The sequence below is a fragment of the Colossoma macropomum genome, unplaced genomic scaffold (genome assembly GCF_904425465.1).
Source record: "Colossoma macropomum unplaced genomic scaffold, Colossoma_macropomum, whole genome shotgun sequence".
NCBI lineage: Eukaryota > Metazoa > Chordata > Actinopteri > Characiformes > Serrasalmidae > Colossoma > Colossoma macropomum.
The window spans coordinates 16,231,180-16,252,663 of record NW_023494790.1 but is presented as its reverse complement, the minus strand read 5'-3'; the positions used below and the strand labels follow the sequence as shown (position 1 = coordinate 16,252,663).

The window sequence follows — 21,484 nt, the reverse complement described above, 5'->3', positions numbered from 1 at the left end:
CATTGAAGTCATCGTCCTACTTTGCCCTTGCTCACCACAAACTGTTCTGAGAGGACATGGTACCAAACATGTGACTTTTGTTCCAGCTATGTCATAATTTATTTGAAAAATCTGTCAATCACTTCAACAAACTTTTTCTCTTTATGTATGTTTAAACACTTGTGATATGTAGTCATTTTTGGACTTTCTGGATTTTTATCTAGGTTATTTATGTGCATTTTAAAAATTTGTGTGAAAGATATGGATAGAAAATCCTTTACTGAGTTCATTCTAGTCCACAGCTCTGCAGAGTTTAGTGTTCATCCTCTTTAAACACACTTGATTAGTAAGGCTTTTGTGAGTTTAATTCAAATGAGAAGAGGGAAAATGCAAATCTGTGAAGAGCAGTTCCCCAGAAGGAGCCCAGTTTGACACCTCAGTTTCATAGGGAACTGAAATTTAAGATGGCAGTCACTTGCCCAGTTAGGCATGCTTTTTTTATGTAAGATACAGAGTAAAGTTATGAAATAACTGAAGTTTAAGAGGAAGACTTTGGGAGGGATGCCTGAAGCTCCTGCTTCTTCCAAGCTTACATCTTTTAGATTACCATCTCTACTCTTTCCTGCGATGAAGTTTGCCTGAATGTCAACAGCATGCTTTTAATGTTTTAACATCTGTTTTATAATTGCATTAAAAACCATGTGTTCCATTCCAGTCTATGTGTTTATCTGTGCATGCTCACATTAACTCTTGATTGCAGGAAAGTAGGCTGCTAAGATGGATTCATAACTTAGTGAGGTTACCTGGTTCAATAAAAGGGTAAACTGTGAATTAAGCCAAAGAAACTTTGTCAGCTCAGTGCTACCTTACACTGAATCCAAATGAGATTCCTGATCATTCCAACTCTGAATTGTAAATCTCTGTACTTGGTTGTCCTGTTAACATGCAGAAATTAGCTTGAAGCTTCATAACACACCTGATCCAGCTAAGCAAATTACTAATAATCTTCTGAAAATTAGAGTCAGCTGGGTCAGATTTGTACTGAACAGAGGTCAGTGGAGCAGTAGAATTTTAGGAATGTGGCTGGCCACCTTCAGTGCTCGTGAGAGAAAGCAGAATGCTTGTCTCAGTTCAGCAGCACAAAGAAAGGTCTTTGAATACCTCATTTTTTTTAAGCTTCTTGACGGTACGTCTGTGAGCATGTCTTGACATGAGATCCTGAATGTGCTAGTACAGAATGTATCGCAGACTCGGTGTGTCTGTTTAAAGTTATGGTAAGTTAAAGCAATCCTGCCATACAGACGTCCATTAAAGTGCCAGAAAGTACCACTTTAGTCATTTTCTAGTCAGTTTTAGTTTCTTAGTCAGTTTTTGAGAAGAGTACTTAAAGAGCTTAATAAATATAAAATGCTTTTGAAATTTTCTCGTTACCCTTCAGGCTGCAGAAGCAAAGTATTAAGACCAATGGTGAATGTTTCAGTGATGGCAGTGATGATGATTAACATAGTTATCCAGCATGTCTTCTAAAATCAAGTATTTTAATGGAGAATTTGCTTTGCTGCAGTACTCTACACTTTTGAGAGGGCATTTTTGGATATGTAATGCATAACAATGGGCAAAACACAGTTCCTCCTTTGCCACAGTGACCGAGATAACAATTACCGCATATATTTCAGAATACAGCCAGTACACAATTGATTTGATATAAAAAAGTCAGTGTTTTAGTTCAAGCCTATGACTGCCTGTGCAGTCTTTCTTGGTTCCTGTCTCGTCCCTTAACTCCCACTCTCAGCACCCGTTTTTTTCTTCTTTTCCTCTCTTTTTTGGTGTGGGTGGTTTTAAGCTCAGGGGTTGGGCCGTGACTCACTTTATCAGGAAGTGTGTGCGTGCTCATAGGACTCCCCTCCCCTGCAAAATCTCTTCCTCTCTTTCTCCAAACTCCGAAAAGTCTTCACAAGCCGAAACTACTGCAAGGTACAGTACTTGTTAACAGTAATATCATTTTATATTTTTTTAAACTTATGAAAGCCTTCTTTGTTGTCTCCCCACACATTTCTGTCATTCTTGACAAACAGTGTGAATCTGCGCAGTTTCTATAGTTTTACTGCATATCAGAACAACAAGTGGCTCTCCTAATAGATTTGTTCTGTGTAGATGTGTTGATCTAGCAAATGATAGACTTATCATCTTTCCTTGCCAAATATTAAATGAGGGGCTGGAATGCGATTACAGTCTCTTGCTACTCCACCCTCCCTCTTCTGACCTCTTACTGTTTTATTGCCTGCTATCATATTTCTGATTATTGGATGCATATGGCTCACGCCTCATATGTCTCAGACATTGTGGCACTGACCCCTGTCAATCTCCTCATCTTTCTTTTCATTCACTGACTGGAGACTTCTTTCATCTCCTATTGCCTCTGATGTTTGACCTCTCGAGTTTCCACTGTTTCAAGAATATAAAACCACTTTGTTTGCAGATAATTGTGCGAAGTGATTCTAATATATTAGTCCTGTACAACTTTACAGGTATAATGTAATTATTTGGAAGCCATAAAAAAATGCAAAATGTTAGATGTGTCTAAGGAAGAGTAGAGCGGTAGACGATTCTTAACAGACTAAGAAAGCTAAACAACATTGTTTAATAGAATTAATATTCAAAATACCTTATATTTACCTTATATAAAAGTGGTAATTAAATCTCAAGGCATCTTTACAAAAAAGCACTGTAAATCATTTAACCATGCAAAGAGCCATTTAAACATTCAAATGGTTCTTTGAGTTGTTATCATGGTACCACAAGGAACCACAAAGAACCTCATTTTAATGATGTAGTCCAAAAGATTTTCAAAATGTGCTTTTTTTCTAAACAGTAGTTTAGAAAAAAACCTGCCAAATCAATATTTAAAACCGGCTCCTCATGCAAAGATGATGAACATGAAGTTGAGTGTTTCAAAATATAACCACAGTATTACAAAGTTGACAATACCACGTTTTCTTAGTCATTTGAGAAGTAACCTGGTTTATATGTGTGCATGTGTGTATAAAAGCCTAGAAAGTAAGTGCAGTGTACTTCAGTAATAATGTAGAAAGTGGTAAAATTCTGGCATAGTATTCATTTTTTTTACAGATATTTTACTGATTAATGTTATTCTTAAACATCCCGATCTCAAGAAACGTTGCATGCTATACTCAAACTCATCTGACTTCTATATATTATTACCCTTATTTACTTTTGCTTGGTTTCGTCCCAACACGCCTGCTCCTTATTTCATTGCTACTTGTAATTGTACCATTGATCCTATTTGCTTCATATGGAGTGGTAGAAATCAGGATAGATAGATGGACAGTGGCTGGATGGATGGATGGATGGTTGGATGGATGGATGGATGGATGGATGGATGGAGGGAGGCGCAGTAACTGTCATGCAGGTGTTTAGCAATTGTCAGGCAACCCGACTCTCCTCGCCGTGGGGCGTCCTCAGCAGGGCTGCTCAGATTATTCCCGCGTGTCCAGTTACTGGTCACATATAAACTAACCAGGCCAGGTGGACACACACACTCGCTGCATTAGTATCACACACACTGTGGAGAAGGCAGGCAGGCAGAATGGAGCCGGAGTCAGAAAGCGTGCCTGAGCTGGCCGAGGGGATCATGCAGTTAAGTGAACGGGCCTTTTCTCTTAGCTTTAAATACAGTTCCCTGGACATTTTTCATGGAAGTGTTCATTAAGGCTTTCTGTGGCCACACCTTACTGCACCTTTATGCCTGTAGACCCTCACAGTGCGTTACTTCAGCCCAGGGCACCTGCTCTACTCTCTCTTCCTTCTGCTTTACTTTCTATTGTGGGTGACGGAGAGACATTAGAAACTTGGCTCATTTGTTTTGGCCTTTAGCATTTTTTAAAAAAACAGAATTTAGAGCTGTATGTGTGGTTCTCTGCTTGGCAGACTGATCTTGAAATAATAGCCAAAAGCCGAGACCTTATGACTGAACAACATGTTAAACTAGTAAAAAAAGTAAACTGGAAAAAGAGGACATGATTAATTCCAGTGTTATTTGCATATTTAACATGGTTTAGTTATTAACAAAGAAATGAATATTATCTCTTTCTAGATCAGGCATGGCTGTACTTTTGCTGCATGTGGTTTCAGCACTGGGATCTGTGTCAGCTTATGAGTGGCACTTTTCATATTCGTAGAGTTTTACTCTCACGGATTGTTCCACTTAGTTACCACAAATGCTGAACCGTTGCCTACAGGAAATGAGTTGGTGTGTAAACATTTTTAGTGTGGTGGCATGTCGTGCGAGTGCCTCTGTTTCAGAGTTTGAGGGTTTAAGTGGCAGCAGAGCTCTTAATGAACATGAGAGTGGACTGTAGTCCATTTGTTACTTTGCATACTTTATCCCTTTTTCTTCAACACTCAGGACCCCAACAGGACCACCATGTAGCAGGTATTATTTGATGGATCTCAGCACTGCAGCGACACTGACATGGTGGTGGTGTATTAGTGTGTGTTGTGCTGCTATGATTGGATCGGTTCACTCACTGTCCACTCTGTTAGACACACATACCTTGTTGGTCCACCATGTAGATGTAAAGTCAGAGACGACAGCTCATCTGCTGCTGCACAGTTTGTGTGTCCTTCATCAGTGGTCACAGTGGATGCTGCATGCAGGACGCTGTTGGCTGGATATTTTTGGTTGGTGGACTATTCTCAGTCCGTAAGTGAAACTGAGGTGTTCAAAAACTCCAGTGGCACTGCTGTGTGTGATCCACTCGTACCAGCACAACATACACTATCACACCACCACATTGTCAGTATCATTGCAGTGCTGAGTTTATTTTAAACAAATGATTGAATATTCCGTTTTGTCACTAACAAAACAATGATAACACTACCAAAACTTTACCAAATGAGACTGTTTTGGTAGTGACAATTTTAGCTTATTTTGTGGATAAGTTAAAAAACACAGTAACACTTTCTATGAATACCATGTCTGTAAGAACCTATGAACACATTCATAACACATTATAGTGCTTTATGAATGCATTATAAACATAAAAAGGCATTACACTTTATAGCCATGTTTATTATGCATTATAAATTGTTAACACAATACATCAACTATAAGTAGTGTTCATAACATTTAATAACAGCTTTTAAGTTCCATTTGTCTACTCTAAGTAAAGTGAGGCTTACTATACTACAGGCTCTTCCAATATTATGAGTGAGGCTTCAAGCTGAGGTATTTACAGAAAGATTTACTGAAACACTGCAACATACAAAGTAAAGTACATTGCAAGCTGAAAATGTCAGATTTTAAATTAGTGGTGCCATTAGTGGTTTTTCACCCAACACAAGAAAATGTACACCACTATTAGTTTGGTGCTAACTTAACACTGCATATCCAATAACTGATAGCAGAAATTAGGATTACTATAGTTTAGTGTAGTGATATTACAAAGTGAAGGATTTTAGTGGTTAATGTTAGAACTACTGAGGGATCAAGGTGATGTCAGAGGGGGGTTCCAGAATCGTACATAGTGCTTACACACTGATTTTCAGACCTTGGAACACATTTACTTCAAAACAATGGGGTTTACCTACTCACCATGTGGCCATGAGGGACAGAGATGCAGTCTGACTTCCTGCTCTACTATACAGAGGTGTGGCTAAAATAAGGCTCCACCTATCGACTAAAACTCTTTGTGATTGGGTAGACATGAAAACATGTGGCAAGTTTTTTTTATTTAAAGATTAAACTCATGATAAATCTACATCTTTTAACTCCTCTTACAAGATTCAAAATAGTTATGTACATTAATATTCCAAAGGATTTGTTAAATTCACAGTAATTAAAGTAAGGCAAGTGAGTAAAAACACAAAAATACATTACAGTAAGTAAGTAAAACCAATAATAATGTAAGAAAAGATGGTAACACTTTACAGAAGGCATTTATAAGGCTACATGATACCTACATAAGCCTTATATGACAATTGACATAAACTTATATATATTTATAAAGACTTCTTTCAAAAAGTATCCGTTGTTAGAACCCTTGTTGAGGTGAAATGACTTCAAAATCATCATGACAAAAGCAGCCTTTATGACAATTTGTAGGAATATATCTTCAAGTGTTCATGCAGGTCTATGTCCATTGTCCTGAAATTCTTATGTAGGTGTTATGTAGCCTTATAAAGGTTGCTCTTCAGTAAATTGTTATATATAATTGAATATATAGATAACCAAATATATTGAACATATTTATTTCACATGGGTATGTGTGTGTATGTGTGTGTATATGTGGGTGTGTGTGTCTGTGGGTGCTTGCACATGCGAGAGAGAGTGCTAAAGTGATAGAATAGATGTGTAAATTTGAACACTGAGGTCTTTAAAGTGAGGTGTTACATATCACTAATGGTTTTTTAAGAACGGTTAGAGTCATATGGTGTGACTTTTCATGGGTGTAATACCTACTGACAGAAATGTCTTTATTCTTTGTCTCCAAGCTAGCAAAAAATAAATATTCAGAGTTTTTTCTATGGACACTTTATCATACTGTTTATATTATACATGCACTACGTGGGCTATATTCTATAGGTAGTAGATGCTGAATTGTTCATGCTCTGTGCATGAAGTCTTCTTTTCTAACATTTGCCTTTACATGTGCCCTCTCAGTCACAGTCCATTGCACTTAAAAGGCTCATAAGCAATGCTGAATGTGATATCAGAGCTTATCAGCTTAAGTATATTCTGCTATTTACCTAAGGTTAATTTTACGCAAATATTATCTATATGATCCTTGTTGTATTAACTATTAGCCTATATTGCATTCAGTGCTCTTCATCTTACTTACTGATAAATGGTAGAGTGTAATACATCCATCCAATTTACATTTTTACAGCTGGAAAATTTGTATTTTATTAGTGGCCAATTCTTAGAGCATATGGAGATGTCAAGTGCCACTCCCATGTGGAATTTGAAATAAGTAGCTATAGCACAATACATTGTCTGCCTGAAAGGCAGGGAACACCCATGCAATTCATGTGTCAGCCCATTTGTTGTTGCTGGTTGCCATGTGTTTACAGTCCAGAGCTGAGTCATGAGACAGCCTGTATCTGAGTCTGTCTCTGTGAGATGTGTGAGGACTTGTTAAGAGACACACCTTGCTTTGTGTATGTTGGGCTATGGGTGAAGACATGCCCCTTTAACCTCGTCTTATGTAACAGTGTGTTAATTCAGTGCACTGATGAATTCCTAAACTCATGTTGCCCTCCTTAACCCCTGCTCTTTGCTCCTTGAAAGGCTTCAGTGTCACTGTGGGCTCAATTTCTTTACCTCCACAGTCTGTATTTGAAAACTCGAACAGGAAGTGATCATTAGTGGTTTCTGCATGAAGTCACAATGAACTAATTAATCCAAAGAATAAATGCCTTCCATGTACTGTGAGTTGCTTTGGATCAAACGTCTACTAAATAAATAAAATAAATAAATCTGAATCTGGAGTTCAAGGTCCCATATAAGCTATTGATTCATTTCTAGTTTACATTAAAGAAATTATATTATTATAACATAATATACACATACTGGCTTCTTTACATGCCACGACCGTGTCACTGAACTGCTGAAAATGATTCACCACCCAAATAATACCAAATAATAAATCACTGTTGTCGGAACAAAACCTTGTATCTCCAAAATGGTAACTTTGCAGGATTCAATAGAACCAGGATGTTTTCCAAGTAATTTTGGGCCATTTCTTTTGGTATATTCATCATGAAACAGGTGTTGTCAAATCATGTCAAAAACTTTGTTCCGACAGCAGTGAAATGGTCCTATGGCGTCCAGGCCATTGATGAACAGGGGAAAAAGGGGGGGGGGGCGGTTAACAAATTATTCAGAAAGACAAATGGACTACAGTCTGTAATTGTAGAACCACAAGGTGCACCTTTATGGAAAGGGGAACTGACAAAACGAACAATGAGTGTAAATACAAGGAGGTCTACAACCTTATATTGATATAAACTACTTGACTTCTTTGCACAGTCTCACTGCTTCGTATTGCTATCTACAGAACATCCACTGTTGTCCCACATTTCCGGGCTGTGTTCCTTTGAGGTTGACAGGGCAGAGCACCAATCAGATTACACTCCTCCATTACTGATAGCAGTGCTCACGTATTGGCGAGCAGAGCAGTAGCAGGAAGGAGCTTCAGCAGAAAGCCTCAGCTGAGTTCAGTCTGGAAAGACCCAGACTGAACTCAGGTCCAATCCAAAAGGAAAAGCTGCTATGACAGTAAAAACTCCTTATGTTGTTTAAACTGCATGCTGCATTATTCCACTGTCAGTATGTGCAAATACACTCCTGTCAGAGTCAGAGACCACCCTTCCTGGGTGATTAGATATAAGATAATCGACTTGCGTAAGCAATGAAGTCGAAGGAAAGTAAGTGAAAAAAACAAGTGTTAAAAACTATGTGGTTAAAAAAAAGTTTAAAAATGCACACAGTCAGCTCAACTTACAATTATAAACTAATTGCACAACTTTTTGAGTTAACTGAGGGCACTAGAGTTCATCCAACTCAAACTTTTTATTTTAGTCAAAAGTTCTCTCTTAGCTCCACTTCTGAGTTTTATTAAATACTATGGCATTTGTTTTTTCAAATTATTTACTATTTCTATTACACAATCCCTCCACACATTAGAAGTTAGAATTCATGTGCATCAACGTTTAATACACTGTAAATTTTTTTATTGTTTTAACTTTGGACAGTAGCATAGTCATATGTGGTGCAACTGTCTAATAATTGACAGTTGTCCATATCCAGAAGCCCAAAAGCAGAAAATTCTTGTTGGGATTGACACATTCTATACTATCTACCTAACTGAAAGGCAGAACTAGAAAATGGAGTTGGAAGAACATTTGACTCAACTATGAAGTTCGTACTGGGTGAACTCCAGTGTCCTCAAGTTGAGTTCACTTAAAAAAAGCAGTGTAATCAGCTGCTGTATAATTTTAAATTGAGCTGACCTCATTTTGTACAGTGTAGAGAAAGTGGGACGCCTAACAATCTTGTGAAGACTGGTAGACCACCTAAACTGTCACCCTCCAATAAACGGTGGTTAAAGCTCTCATCGTTGAGAGAAAATCAAGCTCCACCCTTGCTTCAGGTCTGAAAAAAATCTGCCCATCCTTCCGCTGTGAGAAGCCAACTTAACACTATCTGAAAAGATGTTTAGCTGTCAATAAACTATTACTGAGAAAAAGAGAGAGAAAACCAATTAGTGTAAGTTTGTAAATGGAGTTACTTGAATTATAAAAAGCAAGACTGAACTTTGAAGGTGTGGAAAAAAATGGCTGCAGATTTCTTTGAAAGAATGAAAACAAGTCTCCTGAAAAGAAAGGAAGTTGTAATACAGGCAAATGGTAGGCACACTAATATTTAAATTTTTTTATTCCATTTAGTTTATGAGACTTTTGTGTAATTTTCTATTAAATATATATATTTTTGCTCTTCTTAAAACTGAAAAATAAATAGCTTGTACTAAATGGGTGTTTTGACTGGAAACTAAACAAATCAAAGGGTGGTCTTTGACCATAGTATCATACGTCTAGAGATTCTAGGGTTTTAAACCAGGAATTTCAAACATAAACTCATGGCATTGGATAATCTCTTTAGTGGTTTAGTCATATGAGGAAATAGTTTTTATTGCATAATGTTGTAGCAAGTACTAGTGGCCGTTGGTAGTGCTGCCCCATCAGTGTCACTTCCTCTTCACTTGCTTCTTCATCTCATTTCCTTTGCCATCAAACAATAGATGTCTATCAAAACCTAGAATCGACAGAATTATTCTTTCTCTCTGTCACTCTCTCCACCCCATCACATTAAACTGACGATCAAAAAGTTATAACATCCACAATTAATGACTCCCTCTATCCGTTATTAATAGCTGTGCCATTTTCATATTACTTGTCATATATTTGTTTTGCTTGTTTACCTACTCCACTTCTGCTCTTTCTGCTCTCCTCTTCACACTCTGCCTGAACCATAATTCCTACCAACTCATGCCTCTCCCTCTATTACGACAGAATGCTCCCTTTCCAGGCAGCTCCAGGTCAGTTTGGTCCAGAGGTGAGGGAGCCAGGGCTGCACTGCTTTCGGGTGGAGAAGTTGAAGGCTGTTCCATTGGAGCCTTCTGAGGTGGGAGCTTTCTTTAATGGAGACTCCTATCTGGTGCTGGAGCACAGGGGCGATCAGGGAGTGGACCTACACATGTGGATAGGTGAGGTTCACGCCCATCTGATTTTAGCAGCGCATCTACACAGATCCGATCACTCACAGTTCAGTTTCTGTTGAACCTTCAATATGCTATGGTATTCTATTTGTAGCCTTAAATCTAGACATACTGTACAGGTGAATTGTACATATTTACAATAATGCTTAGTCCCTACATAACCTATGCATAGAGAACTTGCATTATTTTTATCTTATTAAGTTGGCTCACTAAAGACAGCTGACTTGTCTTTGTTTATTATTTCACACTTTTTTGGGCCATTTTCATGGGTCAAAGTTTTCAGACAGAACCTTGAAATGCAAAGCCTATATGGAAATAATGCATGTGTGCTTTTGGGACTGATCACACATACATTTTTTGTACAGCGTTCATTCAAACAATATTTTTTTCTCATAGGAAATAAATGGTGCAGTGTTGTGAAAATTCAGGTCTGCCACAAATGATGTCACACACACATTAGCAACACCTTGTCAACCACCTGGGATACCACAGCAATAGCCTAGTAACACAATAGTACAACCACTGTACTAGGCCAGTCAAACCAATTCTGGCTCTAGAGTACATTCTTAAAAATTATGGTTCTTCAAGGGTTCTTTAGTAAAAAAAAAAATAGTTATATATAGAACTATGAACACTCAAAGAACCCTTTGCATGATTAAAGGGTTCTTTGCATTGTTAAAGGGTTCTCCAGATGGAAAATTGGCTCTATATAGCACCAAAAAGGGTTCTTCTATTGTTCTGATGTCAAGCCTGTATCAATACAAGAATGCTTTTTGGTGCTATATAGAACCCTTTCCAAGTAGGCTCCATTCAAAACCATTGCTCTATCAGTCTCCATCAATCTGAAGAATGCTTCAATGATGCAAAGAACCCTTTAATCATGCAAAGGGTTCTTTGCATGTTCATGGTTCTAGATATAACCATTATCTTTACTAGAACCATATTTTTTAAGTGCGTACTATCAACTAAATCTGATATAAAGTGAGAAACTATTCATTAATTCTGTTATATGTGTGGATTTGGGGATCTGATTTTCCAAGCTCTTTGTTTCCCTCACAATCTTTAAAACTGTTATAACTAAATGAGCTCTGTTCTGATTGGTTGCCCCGTGCCTCATCTAAAAGTAGTCCAGGTTGAAACACTCCTTAATACTACTCTGCCAATGGGCAGAGCTAAACTGCTGTAGGGTGAATAGATTTGTAAATGCTTCCATATAAGGATGTGTGGGTTAGGGAGTGAATGATGCTTTTTTAAACTTCTACTTTTTGAAATTATTGTTTCAAAAAGACAGAGGAAAATTGGATTTTCTGTGGTATGGACCCTTAACAGGCAGATGCTTCTGTTACCTAATTCTGGTTTAATAACAGCATTAGTGCTCATGTAAAAAATGTTCATCTAAGTATTAAGGGTTTATACAGTCTCTCACTGAAATCCCATGTTTCAACATAAAGTCAAAAAGCAGCTGAAGCAGCTGTATCAGTAGCTAATTACTTGTGCTTTTTGACATACCTTTAATTTGTCAGATAGCCAACATCATTGTTTCTCCATAATTTTTACAAGGCCCAATAATGAAGACAAAATTAGAAACTGACCACCATAGACAAATGCATTTACTGACAACTGCACCCAGAAACATTTTCACTGCAGCCAAAGCTTTTTGTCACATTCATCACATAAAATTTTATTGCTTGTGACAAAATATCAGTTTATGACTTTATTATTTCAACTGTATTTAAAGCAGTTATCTTTGTTTAAGGCTACTTGCCAAGTGAATGATAATTCTTACCATGTTATCTTGTCTCTGCATGCTTGTGAATACTAAAGGCAATTTAAATCAGACATGGGGAGCCATGCAAGTGTAGGGGAAAGTTTATTTATCAGGCATGTATGCGGAATCAGGGAAGCTTTATTTTTAAGAACTACATGAGCTTAATGATGACATTAAGGTTATATGACACGCTTGGCTACCAGGCAGAGAGAAGGACAGAGTGGATTTGGTGAAAGAGAGGAGAGAGGGATAAAGAGGGCTGTGTCCCAGGGGAAAAAGGGAAGGGCGGGTGTTTGTGTGGTTCATTAAAGTTTCAGCAGGTGTGTGACAGGGCAGCAGTGGGCCTGTTGGCTCAGCATGTATCCGGTGCTTTAGGTAACACTAAGCTGGCTGTCAGCACGTGGATGCTTTAATAGAGCCATCTGCTCCCATGGCCTCTCCTTCCCCTCCAACACTGCCCTGTATAATATCCTCACTGAACGTGCATACCGCATCAGCAGCCTGCCATTTCTGTCCACAGTGTTTTCTAAATTTCAGCTAATTTTTAATATTTCCTCAAAGATATGTGATTTTCACTTTTTTTCTTTGCTGTATTCTCTTTTGTAATGCTTAATATACAGTACATCTGTATGTAAAGTGAATTATACAGACATAGTACGTAAGCACACTAGTAACTACACAGTTTTTGTTTATTCTTTTTATTTCCTTCATTTTTTGCTCTTTCTCTCTGTCTCTCTCAGGAAAGAAGTCATCTCGTGATGAGCAGGTTGCGTGTGCCATGCTTGCCACCCAGCTGGATAACTTTCTGGGTGGAGAGCCAGTCCAGCACCGGCATGTCCAGGGCTACGAGTCGCCTGAGTTCATGAAGCTCTTCCCCAGGGGGATCAGCTATAAGGTGAGAAAAGAAATATGTGATGAATATGATATATATTGTCACTACTGGAACAAAACCTTGCATCTTGATTTTTTCATTTTTTGACATGATGTGAAAATAACAGCTGCTCTTTACATTGTATTAACATTTTCTGATTAACGAACCGATACAAAACCAGCACAACCAGACTAACAGCTTTTTCACCAGAGCTGTAGCGCTCATCAACCACAGTGGACATGCATTTTTATTCTCAACTGATGTAAATGATACTGTATGTCTACTTAGACCTGCATATAGATATATTCATCTGCATATGTACAGATATTCACAGTTCTTTTTAGCTCATTTGACATTTGCTGTTTATTGTTCTTTATTCTATTTATTGTACTTTCATTTTATTTGTCCCTTATTTAAATATTTGTTTAAATATTTGTCTGTGTGCTTGTCTGGTCTGTTCAATATGTTACATGTCATAAATGTGTGCACTCACAAAGACAAATTCTTGTATGTGCAGCATACTTGGTGAAATAAAGTGATTCTGATTCCAGAAACGTTCCAAAATTACTTGGACACAAATCTGGTTCCGTTAACTCCCATTCAAAGTTAATAAGGTTTTTCCTTCTCTTGTAAAGGTACCTTTTCAGACATACAAGATTTTGTGCTGACAGTGACAATAAGATTTAATTAATTAATTAATTAGTCAATTAATCTCAATTATCATATGCTAAATACGTCATTTGGATCTTAATTCAACTGAGTATATTGAGTGGTAGCATTAACAAGTAAATTAAAGTATACTTAAAGTAGATAGTATGGTATACAGTCGTTGACGGTATATTAAAGCACTTATAATGAACATTCTTAAAAATGAAAACAACTAATAAAAAACAATGATGGACTGCTAAATGAACATACTTCTCTAGGCACGATTCCCAAACAAGGGCGTATTGCACCACCGTTTCAATGACCATGTGGTCCAGTGGATAATTCTGAACTTGGGTTACCTTTTTAAACTCACAGGTGTGACAACATTTCCCATGGTTTGCATATTAGAACGCTTCATGCATTCTGAGAATACTAGCAAAACATCAACTGCCACTGAAATACCATAAAGTGAACTCGCCTAACCTTCTATAACCAGTTCACTGCTCCTCTCTTTGTGTTTTCATATGTCCATTCTCAGGTTTCTTTACGGTGGGTTGTCCGTGTGTGAATAGCTTTGGGCTATGAAACTGAAACCGCCCAGTTGATAATTTACTCTTTAATAGAAGTTTTAGGTTTTGGTCTTTTAGCACCCCTGACCTGCATAGTTTGCTGTGACACACCCTTTTCAGCTGAAGAAAGGCTTATTAATTGGCTGAGGAGTCAGGGTTGCTGGAGCAGAGATAAGCCAGGATTATGACTGTGAAGCACTGCTGTGTGTGATGGCAGACATGCCTCGTTATAGGATTATATAGTGGAAATATTTAATGTAAATATGAATCAAACGTTAAATACAATTGTGTAGCAATTGTTATGAGCAGTAGTGCATGTGTAGTTTATGAGCACTGCGCTTAGAAGCATGCTTTCTCCTTTTATGAACAGTTCTCTCACTCCAGCAGCTCTGAATTTACTGTAGCACTGGAGGCACTGAAGGAAGGGTAGGGAGGACTGTTAACCAGCCATCAAATGTTACCCCATCTAAACCTCATTTTGGCCCTCACTGGGGCAGAACGGTTATAAAAAATGTAATCTCAGGAATCAGTATGAAAATAAATACAGTAAGGTAAAAGATTTCATTGAAATTTCAATAAAAAGATAAGAGGATTGTCTAAGCTAAGCTTTATAGACAGTATTTATAGCAATGAACGGTCAGCCTCAGCTTACAGCCAGAGCCATATACTAAATTCAGCTGCCAACTGCATGGAGGAAATGAGCAAAGGGGAAATCACTCATCAAGTAATGATCAGGAATTTATGCCTCAGAGTCTAAAAGATGGACTATGATTCATTGTCAGTTGCCAATGAAAAGAACTGTGTATATATTTAACTGCACAATCAGAACAGTTTCTTATTTCTGAGAAGTTGACTATCACAGAAAAGGTCAGGGCTCCACTATAAAGATATTGTCACTGTCCCAAAAAAGGTACAATGGCAACCCTACAGGTTGCCTTACAGAAGGCAAAAACATGCATTACTTTTAACATAAGTTAAAATAAAGCGATTTTATTCCAAGCAGTTTTGGAGCATTTCTATTGCTCCATACATCATGAATTTTTCACACAATGTAAAGGGCAGTATCTGTGAACACATGGTGTGAAAAAATGAAAATTGCAGAGAAATTGAGATACCTTTTTTGGACAGTGATGATATGTTGCTTCTATTGCTTTAATCTGTCCACAAATTATACAGTGTATATATACAAGAGAAAAGTGACAATGACATGATCTATCTGTCTGTAAAATTGAATGCAAGTCTAATGGCATCTCCCACCCCATCCTCTCTCTCTGTGTCTCTCTCTCTTTCTCTCTTTCCCTCTCTCTCTCTCTCTCTCTCTCTCTCTCTTTTTCAGGAGGGTGGAGTGGAGTCTGGCTTTAGGAGACCACAGAGTGGTTCTGGTCCAGTTCAAAGGTTGTATCACATCAAAGGGAAGAAGAACATCAGAGCTAAGGAGGTGACACTGAACTGGGACAGCTTCAACCAGGGGGACTGCTTCATCCTCGATCTAGGAGAGGTGTGTGTGAGAGAGAGAAAAAATGAGAGAGAGCCAAACTGCCAGTGAAACTGTAAGAATTGCCTCCAGTATTTAATCCCTTTAAATCCTATGGGCCTGTATGTGGGCCATATTTGTCTCTCACTCTAATAACTATATAACATACTACTTTCAAAGTAGGTACTGAATAATTCATGGCAGCTATGACAAAATAGTTTGTAAGATCAGTTGAACAATTGGCCTTGGGTTTAAGTGTAGTGAGCTGGTAGGCAGTGTGTTTTCTCTATGCATGCTGTCGCAGCCTTTGGCGCTGCACATGCCAAATTAGTAAGTAGAGTAACATAAACCCATACTCCAGTAAAAATATTGTCACTAGAAATGCAGCAGTACCACTTTTTTTATTTTCCAATACTGAAACCAATACAAATATTGAAACCTTGAAAACTGGCTGATATTGAGCTAATATTTTAACAGTTTATCTTTAAAATGAACTGTTTTTAATTGAGACCATTCACTTAAGATGCACATCTAAAAGCTGGCAATCGTGCTGAAACTACTCAAACACTCTACATCTCCACATGAACAAATAAACAGTTAAAATATCACATCACTCAAAGTGAATGAATGCTATTTCAGACTAGATCTGATGCAAGACATTAGAGATGTCTTATGTGTACTGAAGGGTATTGGCATCAGGCCGATATCAACACAGAATGCTGGACTGGTTGTAGGAGAAGGGAAAAAAAAAGAATGAATCTGATCAGAATTTTCTTCAGACATTGGCTTGTCCCCAAAATATCCACTAGAAAAAATATGCCATCTCTTTGCTGCTTCTGAAATATGACTCATGTTTTTAAAAACAACTTATAAAGTAGCAGGTCAAATAAAATCCTTGTACCAAGTTTCTCACAGAACTGCAGCAGAACCTCTTAGTACATCTAGCATCTGAATAGAAACTTTAGTTTATTGGACACTCTTCTTCTCTTTTTGGGATTCTTTTGATCTAGAATAATATGATAAACCTCAAAAGTGATGTATTGAAAATGCAGTTACTTTCCTCACAAATATGCTTGACTAGAAGTGAAAGTAGTATAATTTGAAAGTTCTCAGGAAAGCACAAAGCACAAGTATGTATGCTTAAACCAGCTTTGCATATATGCAAATGTGTCCAAACCAGTGTGTTACTGTTCACTCCCCAGACAATCGTGTCCTGGGTGGGCTCTCAGGCCAACATCTTTGAGAAGCAGAAGGTGCGAGAGATCGCCACCCTGATCAGAGACACAGAGAGACACGGCAAAGCCCAGATCACTCACATCAGTGAGGGAGAGGAGACACCGGAAATGCTGAAGGTTCACTTTAGTTTGTTTTTAGCTCTGCTTTTACTTACTGTCTTTGGGGGGATTCTATCTTCAGTCTTCAAATTTAAAGTTTGTTCTAAAAGTTTCTTTTTTACATGCTGACTTGAGGTGCAAGGCTTAAACAAAAATGCTGTTATAAATGATAGTCTTTGAGTGATACTGTGATTTAGGTCATTAATTTAGATTAAAAATGTTCTGAAGATTACAACACTTTGTTAGAGCAAGCTCCAGAAAGTGCCTGTGGCTTATCTGGCTGCAAAAGTACTGTGATTTGCCACAACATGCTGCAGGAGGGTCTCCTTAATAATAACCCCAGTGATTTCTGAGTGCATTTGTTTGGTGAGATCTCCTGTTCGTGAGAAGAGATGGTAGAGCAGGCACAGTACAAAATAAAATACACTTTTGATCTTGTTTATTTCAGTAGGAAGCATCATCTTGTGCAGCCAGATGCAGTTTAAGTAACATATAACCTCTAATTCTAGTCAATACAATATTGTCTGTATCCATAAACACACTGCTGTAGAATCTACTCCCTTTCTTCATGTTTCAAGCTTGTCAAGCATCAAGCCTGTGACCAGAAATTGAGGAAGGGATTCACAGGAATTCTTAGAATTTGCATAAATGAATATGATAAAAATATTGTCAACATGTAAATCTTGTTTGGAAATAAACAATGTTAAACAAAGGCTAGCTGACATCACTTAACCCCTTAATATTCCAGGCTTGCTACATACTAAGGCTTATTGTTCAGTATTTACAGGAACTTCATTGTAAACTATTGGAGCTTTTCTTAGGTTATAGAAGTGTGTAATAAAACTTTGGGCCCACCAGCAGGCCTATGACTTAGTGAGGGGTTAACCCTAGGGATGCCTATGATAGTGGGCTGTTGTAAAGGTTGAGTTTAACATTTGAACAGAAAAGTGATGGGAGCAATCACAACCAACCAGATTTCATCATATTCAGTTCTAATATTCCGAATTTGGAATTCAATTAACCAGATATCCTCTCAGAGCTCAAGGAACTCAAGTCTGGTACCAGGATTACGTAACAAAACACATGAATTACATTCAGGGTCTACTAGCTTTACTGCTTATTTGCCTGTGCTGGGAACATATTCATTGGTTCTGACTGGAATGGCCTTCATTAAATTTCTTTGTCATTTTTTTTTTTTTATTGACAGGTGCTTGGTCCATTGCCAGAGCTTAAAGAGAGCTCTCCAGAGGACGACAGCCAAGCAGATGTATCTAACGCTGCATCTTTGTACAAGGTACCGCCACACATGTGTGACTGTTGGCACAGTTTATAGTTACTGTTTAGCACAGTGGATGATTTTTAGGATGCTGAGTTTTGGATCACTTTTGCTGTACATGTCCAGTGAGGGTGAACCCAGGTGGCTAAGCTTGAGCGGGTAAATAAATATGGAATTAGTAATTATTCCATGCTGTCAATTTCGTTGTAAAATGGTTCCACAGTCATGTGTAAATTACCCTGGATTTTCAGAAAACAAGACTTAGAAAATAAGCTTTTGTTCATCCATCCATCCATCCATCATCTAAACCGCTTATCCTTCTGGGTCGCGGTGGGGTGCTGGAGCCTATCCCAGCTGTCATTGGGCGGAAGGCAGGATACACCCTGGACAGGTCGCCAGGCTTTTGTTCATTTATTTGCATAAATTAACAAAGAAATCATATCTCACTGTAGCCAGAAGTCAATGCTGACGTTGATTAAACTTATGGAAAAATAAAATATAATGGTTTTATATCTTATGTTTTTCAAATATATTAAATTCAGCAAATAAAAAAGGAAACATTTGCAGACAAGATCACTTATTGACTTATTTTCCCTTAGAACATTAACAAACATGACATTTGAGCAGGGGTGCTCGAACTTTTACATATGACAATACATTTTTCTGTGCATTGTTAATGGCAAAATAAAAATTGTTTGATGCAATCTCAGCACAATGTGAAAAATCATTGACAAAAAACTTGGCAATTTGTGATTTTTTTTTTTTTTATGCATGCCCAAAACACATGCTAGCATCAAAAAACAGTGAGTTACAAAGGTAATTTCAATGTTGTTCAGATTGACAAATAAACAGGCTTGAATGAGAGAGATCAAATAACAGCTCTGAAAATGCGCTCACTGATAATTAAACAACCCATTTGCATTGAGAAATTGTTGTTTGCATATTTCTTAAATATTTGTGGCCAAATATCTTTAAAAATATAACTTTAAAACCGATGTCGTGTATACTTTTGTATAAAAGCAAAACCTATGGATTTCCCAACTATTGCCAAGGCCTTAACATTTTCAACAATGTCAAACCTGCAGTTTGTTAATTTCCCCACAGGTTTCAGATGCTACAGGCTCAATGAAGCTGACCAAAGTCTCAGAGAAAACTCCTTTTGCCAAGGACCTACTTGTACGTGATGACTGCTTCATCTTAGACAATGGAGCCAATGGCAAGATCTTCGTTTGGAAAGGTGAGAGCAAGATATATGAGCCCTGTTACTAATAATTAACTCATAACAGATCATATATCTATGCATAAACCTGATCCCTGCATCTGCTATCGCCTCTTAATAAACAGATCATTGATAATGGAGCTCAGTTGATATGTTTAGAATAGAGGGGCTGGAACAAGGCTTCTTCAGTTAGCTTATTAAACCGCTAGAATGGGGATCGTCTCCAGTTGACTCATTAGTTATGCAATGATTTTGACATTCTTTCCCAGGTTAATATTTTGGAGACATCATTTTGTTTAATATAATTTGTGGTCTGTCGCACAAAAGCAGTAGGTAAATGACATCAAAAGGGCTTGTCAGTGCTGTTTACTTATGGAAATATCTAATTATTTTTCCTCATTTATTCACACATAAGTGACCCACAAGACCCTCTGTTACTGTGTTTATTAATAATGCTTATCTTATCCTTTTGATGAATCCATCACATTTGTATTGACTAGTCTTCTGTCCGTGTTTATTGACAGGCAGTGGAGCAAATGCAGACGAAAAGAAGGAAGCTCTTAAGATGGCAGATGATTTCATACAAAAAATGAACTACCCCAGGATGAAAACTCAGGTTTGCTTTACTGAGACCTAATATCTTTGCAAAATAAAACCTCCAAGGCAATAAGTGTAATCCCCTACTCTCATTGCTCACATTTTTATAGAATATGAATTATCACAAGTTTTTAGGGTCAAATATGTAGTTATTAATGTATGCTACAGTTTTGGAGCATTTGAAGAGGAGAAGAGTAAATGTCACACAGGACGATGGGTGGGGACTCTTTATTAGACATGTCACATGCTTTCCCTCACTTTCTAATGGTTTCTCAGAGGCTCATAAATCTGCGAGTAGGTCATATGGCATGCTCATACTCTGCACGGCATACGACTAGGCTGGTTTTATATATTCATGAAACTTATGCAGTAGAAACAGTTAGACCTTCATAAAGTATGTGTTTTTCCTTTTTCCACAGGTGGAGATCCTACCACAGGGCCGAGAGACGGTCATCTTCAAGCAGTTCTTCCAAAACTGGAATTAAAAAATTTTAATTGCACAGTCAGTAGAAAAGAAAGATCTGTTTTTATCATAATGTCACAGTGATGCAGTATTTTATTATCTAAACCCACCATTTCATTCTCACAAAGTACAAAGATGTATGTCTTTAAGAAAAAACAGCAAAGAGCCATGAGTAATCATATGTTAGCATAGCTAACATAGTTAACAGGCTGTTTGAACTACCCAAGGACCAGTTTTTTCTCCTTTCTGCATGACCAAACCCAAATCAGTCGCATTAAACTCAAATCCTAAAGCAACTGCCACTCTTAGTGATGAGAATGATCTGTGTTATTTACCAGTGTTCAGGCCAACATGACATTTAACAAAGCTTATGGACAGTTCTGTTTTTTACTCATTTTGTTTGTTAATAATCAGTTTACTGTTCTAAGAGCAAAAAAAAAACAAATAAAAATCATAATGACACAAGAAACCAAAGTGTTTTCTGAGCCTATTTCTTGCACTGTATGGACAAATTGATTACCTTACTGGTCACCTTTTACCCAGACAGATATGCAGCATATATTATCACATGACCTTACAATCAACTCTTTCCTATATAGGCTACACAGTTTACACAGTATAAACACTGATATGATGACTATATAATGGGTGTTGCTAAGTTAAGAGAGTGTATTGCATATACATTGTAATGGGAATGAATTTTCAGTGGTGTTGATAACTTAATCAATGCTGTGATTACTATACGTTCATTGAGTTAGTAGCAGTATAATTACATTGTTATTGTTGTCATTATTAATATATAAAGCTCAATTAAGTCTCTTTGTAAAAAGGACAAGTTACTGTGTTTCAAAAGTTCTGTCTAATGCACAGGAGGATGTGACACAGAAAGAGTGTGATACTTTAATAAACTATTTTATACCAGACTGCACTTTGTCCTCCTGGGTGAAACCACTGCCAGCTGCCAAGTTTCTCAGAATACTCACGGATG

The 21,484-nt window shown here is 37.5% G+C and overlaps 1 protein-coding gene across 1 annotated transcript; it reads left to right on the top strand.

The window, feature by feature from the left end:
* Positions 1-1,821: 1,821 nt before the first annotated feature.
* Positions 1,822-20,965, top strand: capgb (capping protein (actin filament), gelsolin-like b). Its single transcript, XM_036572352.1, has 9 exons — positions 1,822-1,953; positions 10,072-10,265; positions 12,786-12,940; positions 15,470-15,631; positions 16,810-16,959; positions 18,149-18,235; positions 19,322-19,454; positions 19,961-20,052; positions 20,453-20,965. Exons 2-9 carry the CDS (start codon positions 10,073-10,075, stop codon positions 20,516-20,518), a joined length of 1,038 nt encoding a protein of 345 aa, XP_036428245.1. The 5' UTR covers positions 1,822-1,953; position 10,072; the 3' UTR covers positions 20,519-20,965.
* Positions 20,966-21,484: the final 519 nt, after the last annotated feature.